At 61.2% G+C, this 5,865-nt stretch overlaps 1 protein-coding gene across 1 annotated transcript in view; it reads left to right on the forward strand.

The window, feature by feature from the left end:
• The window catches only part of TACC3 (transforming, acidic coiled-coil containing protein 3), a 9,576-nt gene that overhangs the window by 725 nt on the left and 2,986 nt on the right, over positions 1-5,865 (forward strand). Inside the window, exons 2-8 of the mRNA XM_010833312.1 lie at positions 909-1,071; positions 1,239-1,381; positions 2,561-3,451; positions 3,955-4,021; positions 4,153-4,306; positions 5,439-5,491; positions 5,721-5,825. Of these exons, the coding sequence (XP_010831614.1) occupies positions 910-1,071; positions 1,239-1,381; positions 2,561-3,451; positions 3,955-4,021; positions 4,153-4,306; positions 5,439-5,491; positions 5,721-5,825 (1,575 nt within the window). The 5' untranslated portion in view covers position 909. The remainder of the gene's footprint in view (positions 1-908; positions 1,072-1,238; positions 1,382-2,560; positions 3,452-3,954; positions 4,022-4,152; positions 4,307-5,438; positions 5,492-5,720; positions 5,826-5,865) is intronic.

The raw sequence follows: 5,865 nt of genomic DNA on the forward strand, positions 1-5,865 counted from the left end.
TACCCAGTTGTTCACGCCAACCCTCACAGTGGCCACCGGCTCGGGCTCATCTTTCGCGTCTCCCGACGCAGTGTGTGAGCCTGATGCCATGAGGGGCTGACCAGGCCACCCCTGGCCCAGTGCCAGAGCCTCTGACTCTCCCCACCCCACCCCTCTTGTCCTCCACAGGCAGCCCCTACCCCCAAAGCCCTTCGAGGTGGCTTGTCACCCTGACCTCACCTCTTTTTAAAGCCACCCTTTCTCCTGCTGCCCCAGCCACCTGGCATCCTCTACTACAGTCCCCAGGGTCCCCAACGCCAGCGAATACCTGTAGTGCCCCCACGAGGCAAATGCCCAGTTCTCTGGTGACTCCTAAATTGGGAATGCCATGGCACTGACCATCATGAGGGCCTCGGGAAGGAGGAATGAGACTTTCCTGGAACCCCCTGGGCCTGACTGGAGGCCCCTGATGGAGACACTCAACTCCCCACAGGTGACTCGACACCTGCTGCTTGTTACCTTCTCCAGCTCCTCCTTGGCCATGCTGCTGGGCCCTATTGCGTTTCTGTTCTCCACAAACTTGGCAGCTGCTCCACCTGATGGAGGGCCCAGGCTTCCTCTGCTGCTTCAGTTTCGTCACAGATCAGCCCTTCTCTGTCTCTGAACTTTTACCCACAAAGTTCAAGTTGTTTTAATCACCTGAGCCTTCCCTCCTGCCCTGTGAGCTGAAGGCTCCTCCGACTCTTACTCCAGGGAGGTGGCAGCTCCCCCGGAGCAGGATGGGGACTGCCTGAAGTCTGACCCAGCTGTGCGGAAGGGGGGCATCTCCCTGCAGCACCATGGGATCAGCCCTGTCACTGGCACCTATGAGCGTCCAGACAGCAGAGGGCCACTGCCCCCTCCTGACACCCAACTGTCTGCTTTTCCAGAATGAGTCTGCATCTCTTCAGTGACGAAAACGTCACTGGTGACAAAAGTAGGGAAAATTGCGACTTCCTGTTTTCACCCCCGGAACTTACCGGAAGGGCGTCCGTTCTCCGTCTGTCACAGAAAGAGAATGTGCCGCCGAAGAGCACAGCCAAAACTGTGAAGGTAAGCACGTCAGGCCCCTGTGTTCGCTCTGTTGTGTGTCACGCGGAGGTCGCCCTGCCACCTGCTTTCCTGGCAACTTACTGAGCTGCCCGGGCAGGGCACGGTGCTGCCCGAGGGGTGTCAAAGACTTGAATTATTGAGCAGGTGCTCTCCTCTCTCCCCAACAGGTGACTTTTCAGACACCTCTACGGGACCCACAGACATATAGGATCTTAAGTCCCAGCGTGGGCAGCAAGCTCGAAGCCTGTTTTGTTTTGGGTGACCCCATTGAATTAGAAAACTGCCATCAAGTCTGTACCCAGAAAGAGAAGTAAGTGTGGGGTGGTTTGATGCACTGCCGTCCGTGGCCTCAGGGACTCAGCAGAAAGCTCTGTTTGCAGAGGGCCACATCCGTTAGGCTTCTGGTCTCTGCTGTGCGTCCTGCGTGGCCCAAAGCACCTCAGAAACCGTTTGTTACTGGAAAAGTGAGTAATGAAACAGAAAAAGTGTAAACTTTACATTCTGCTTCTCTGTTGTGCTCTTGCCAGCAAATTGACATTGGTTTTTGTTCCTCTGACTTCATGAAGTGCCCTGGCGGATTCTCCAAAGAGGGGTGCTCTGTGGCTTTGCTGCTGTGTTAGCACTTCAGGAGTCTCCTATGCTCAGCAGCAAGCCTGGGAGAGGGCTTACAGGCCGGCCTTGCTGCTAAAGGCACAGGAGCTGTCTGTTGTGTGATCCAGTTTGACGAATCAGATTGGAAACACTTGACTTTGACCAGAGGAGCGTCTTGTCTTTGCAGCCTCACCTGGCATTAGGTGTTTGGCTGGATGTGGCTGTCAGCTCAGTGAACGCCCAGGCTTTCCTGCCTCTGTCTAGAGACGGGGACCTGGTGGCGGCTCTTCACCCCAGATTAGGCTGAATTTACCCAGCGAGTGCCCCCAAGGGATCCACTGAATCCAGAGTGGAAATTCCTCGCACCTGACTCCCCTCTACCCAGGTCTCCTCACTGCTTTTCAGCTTCAGGCTTTTACTTTTCTGTTTGAAATTCAGCTGAATGAGATTAGAGTGACTCAAATACTGTCGTTTTGTCAAAGCCCAAAGAGAGGGAGGCCAGGCTGCTGAGGCGCCAGCTTTGAGCCGCTCTAGCTGCGGGGAGCTGGGGTCCTGCTTCTCCTAAAGGCCGCGGCCTCCACCTGGCCTTTCTTGCTCCAGTGGGGAGCCTGACTTTCCCTGATGACGTGGCGGTGGTCCCCAGCTGGAAGGGGGACATGGGCTGGTGTGGGGAAGCTCAACTCTGACCGTCATCGGTGAGGTTTCTGCTCTTGTCACCTGGGTCTCCAGGGCCCACCGACACTGACTTGTGGGAATGTTCTCGTGAAAGCGGGTCCCAAGGAGAGCGTCGACAGAATGCTTCTTGTTTTTGTATTTAGTTAATGTTTTCACATGGACTAAAATCCAACTAAAGTCCTAACTGGTTCCTTAGTGTTAACTAAGTTTGTTTTCTGAAAAGTCAACAGTTCACCAAGGAAACAGACACCAAAACGACCCATGGAATTCTCCAGAAGCCAGTACCAGTCAACACCGAGCCCCCCTCAGAGGACATGAGACCAGTCTCTGAAGACCAGCCTCCTGGTGGGCCCCCCTCAGCTCCTCTGGTCAGCCTGGGTCCCTCAAGCTCTTCCCAGATACCAGAGAGTGTTGAAAACCCGGAGGCCTCCCGAGGACCAGCACCCGGCAGCCCTGAGTGTGCCCGGGAAGAGCACGTCCACCCTTGGCCCTCAGAGGAGAGCATGCCCCTCGGCCCCATGGCTCCAGAACAGCCCTCTGGGGTGGTGTCCCAGGACACAGCAGAGGACCCACTCAGCGCTACGGGAGGGGACTCAGAGGGGGTCCCTGGTCCCCCTGCCAGGCCCGCCTCGCCCTGTGGTGCCCCCCCTGGAGAAAAACCCCTCGTGGACCTGCCTGGAGCGGCCCCAGTGGGCTCCATGGGTGCCACCAGCCGCGAGGACACGGCTCTGACCGGCCCTGGAGAGGCTGCGGGGGCCACACACCCCGGTGCTCAGGGGGAGGAGGCCTGTGGCCAGGCCGCCAGCTCTCTGAGGAGCGGTCCTGTCCGGCTGGAGTTCGACTTCTCTGATGCCACCGGCAAAAGGTCGCCCCCACTGCGGAAGCGAGGGAAGGCCCTGGGTCTCAAGCCCCCCTCGAGGAGACCAGAGGCGAGGCCCGGAAAGGCCACCCTGGAGGCGGGCAAGGGTTGCGAGCTCACTCTGCGTGGGTCCGATGGCCCGAGCTGGGACAAGCCAGACGACCCAGACTGTAACCCGGCCGCAGACAGTGGCGAGGCCCGGCCCCTGGAGCACCCGCAGAGCGGCCAGGCCACAGAGGCCTTGTCTCTGAGCCGGTGAGCACGGGCTGGTGGTCCTCCAGGGCAGACGTGAGACCAGAGGTGCCACGTGTCCCCCAGGTGGGGGCCCTGGAGACCAGCAGGGAAGCATCCCTCTGCTGCGGGGGCGCCTGGGGACAGGTGGGGTGCTCGTGTAGTCCAGGAGGGCCGTCTGCGCCTCTGGAAGGTCCAGGAATACTCTGGCGCCTCGTCTGCCTCCCGCTGCCCGCTCCCGGGGTGTGCTCGGTGCTGAGCGGGGCCCCAGCCTCCCGGGCTGGCCTCTGTTGCCATTTCCTAGCAACCATAGCATTCACTTATTTTTGCTTTTACTTGAGTTGAAACGACCTCAGGGCACTTTGCCCACTCCTGAGGAGCGCGATTCTTGTGCAGGCGAGGTTGGGCCGGATGGTTTGTGGGGCCCCCGATGCGGCCCTGAGCCTGGCTTCTAGGGGAGGGGTCGCAGGACCCCGGCAGTTCGGAGCTGGGGGTGGGCTCAGGCCCTGCTGACCCTGTCTCTTCAGGCAGGCGTGCTCAGATGACACACCCGGGACGAGGGCCCCAGCGAGGACCCCAGGAGCGGCGGGCGAGGTATGGGCGCAGCCACCACGTCTGCGGGCGCCACGGGCAGAGGGAGGCTGGTGGGGAGGGCACGCCGCTGCCCCTGCTCCCCCACACCCCTCGTCTCAGCCAGCCCTGCAGTGATCCCACCTCCCTTTCAGGGGTGGACCACAGGCTCTTTGGGGGGTTCGGCGCCCCTCAGCAGCCCAAGCAGCGAGCCACCGACTGCACCCACCAACCCTACGCCCCCCACCGAGAGGGGGCCGGAGCCCACCCTGGACCTGAACGGGGAGCAGTTCCGGGACCCCGCGGAGGGTATGTGGTTGTCCGTCCTCAGCGCAGGCACCGGAGGCAGCGGGCCGCCGAGCCGGGAGGGCCTGTGTGAACTGAGGCCCCTGGAGAGGAGCCACCCGCCCCCAGAGGCACAGGCTGAGCTGCCCTAGTGCGGCCGGGGCCTTTCAGGGCCAGGAGGGCTCAAGGGTCTCTGTCCCATGAAGAGCCCAGGCCTGAGGCAGGCAGGGCATGGGCCAAGGGTCTCTGGGGGGCTCTCTGTGGGGTCCTCACCGCACCAGTGGGGCTGGGAGCCAGGAGGAGCCTCCCTCTGCCCCAGGGGCCCTGGCCTCACGGGTCACTTGGTGTCGCGGCGCTCTGCCTCAGGTCAGGGTGAGGCAGGGCTTCTCTCCTGGCCGAGCAGCGTCCCTGCCGTGGATGGTGCCTCGTCTCCTTCCACGGCTGCTCTGGCCGTCAGGAGCGGGCTGCCTGGAGCGCGTGCACTGCTGTCTGTCTCTGGGCGGAGGCTCCTGGGGGCCCAGCCCGGCTCCGTGGGGTCTGAGGTCCAGGGAGTGGCCGCATGGTGGGTTTGCTCCCTCATGTTGAGCAGCGCACGCGCTCCTGACCTTCATCTGCTCAGGTTCTTTGCCTGGTTTTACATCGAACTGTTTTCTTTATTACACTGTACCGATTTCTGATATAATCCAGATAAGAATTGCTCGTCAGGTACATGATTTGCAAAAACTGTCTTCACTTCCTTGATGGTGTCTTCAGAAGCACAGATGTCTACTTTCAAACCCAATTGGTTCTATTGCTGCTTGGGCTTTTGGTGTCAATTTAAAATTTTTGTGGCATCAGTCACCTTTGGGTTTTTTTAAGCAGAGTTCAGATTATCAGATAGTAAAGAACTCTCTCCGTGGTGGTTCTCATCCAGGGCGACCTGGCCCCCAGGGAACATTTCTGTGACACCCCCGAACCCTCTGGCCCCAGGCACCCTGAGCAACCCTGCTCTACAGCAAAAAGCGCTTGGTCCGGGAGCCCGGGGAGGGGTGCTGTGCTGGGCACAGCCAAGTGCCAGGCTGGGGGGCACACGGCTGACCTGACCTTATCTCACCTGAGGCCCATGGGGGGCGGGCAGCCCGTGGCGGGCGGGGGGCGACTGCTGACGCCCTCTCAGTCCTAGGCGCGGGGGCAGAGTTGGACTACCTGGAGCAGTTCGGGGCGCCCTCGGTGAGTACCCAGCACGGTCGCGGCCCCGCTGCCCGGGAGCAGGCTCTGTGTCCCTGGAGACAGCGTCATCCCAGGCCCATTGCTGCAGCCACTCTTCCCAGGGCAGTCCTGCCCCTGGCCCCCAGACCACTTGGCTCAGGCCCCAGAGGCGTCTCCTGTGGGCTGGGCTCCCCCGAGGGATGGGGCACGCACGCTGTGGACACTGCTGACCCTGCCCCCCGCCTCGCAGTTTAAAGAGTCAGCCCTGAGGAAGCAGTCGCTGTACCTCAACTTCGACCCGCTCCTGCAGGACAGTCCCCAGGGGCTGACACCCAGCAGGTACGCCTGGCTGGTGGCAGGGACAGGCAGGGGCGAGGGCGAGGGCGAGGGCGAGG

The sequence above is a fragment of the Bison bison genome, unplaced genomic scaffold (genome assembly GCF_000754665.1).
Source record: "Bison bison bison isolate TAMUID 2011002044 unplaced genomic scaffold, Bison_UMD1.0 scf7180017845295, whole genome shotgun sequence".
NCBI classification, from domain to species: Eukaryota; Metazoa; Chordata; class Mammalia; order Artiodactyla; family Bovidae; genus Bison; species Bison bison.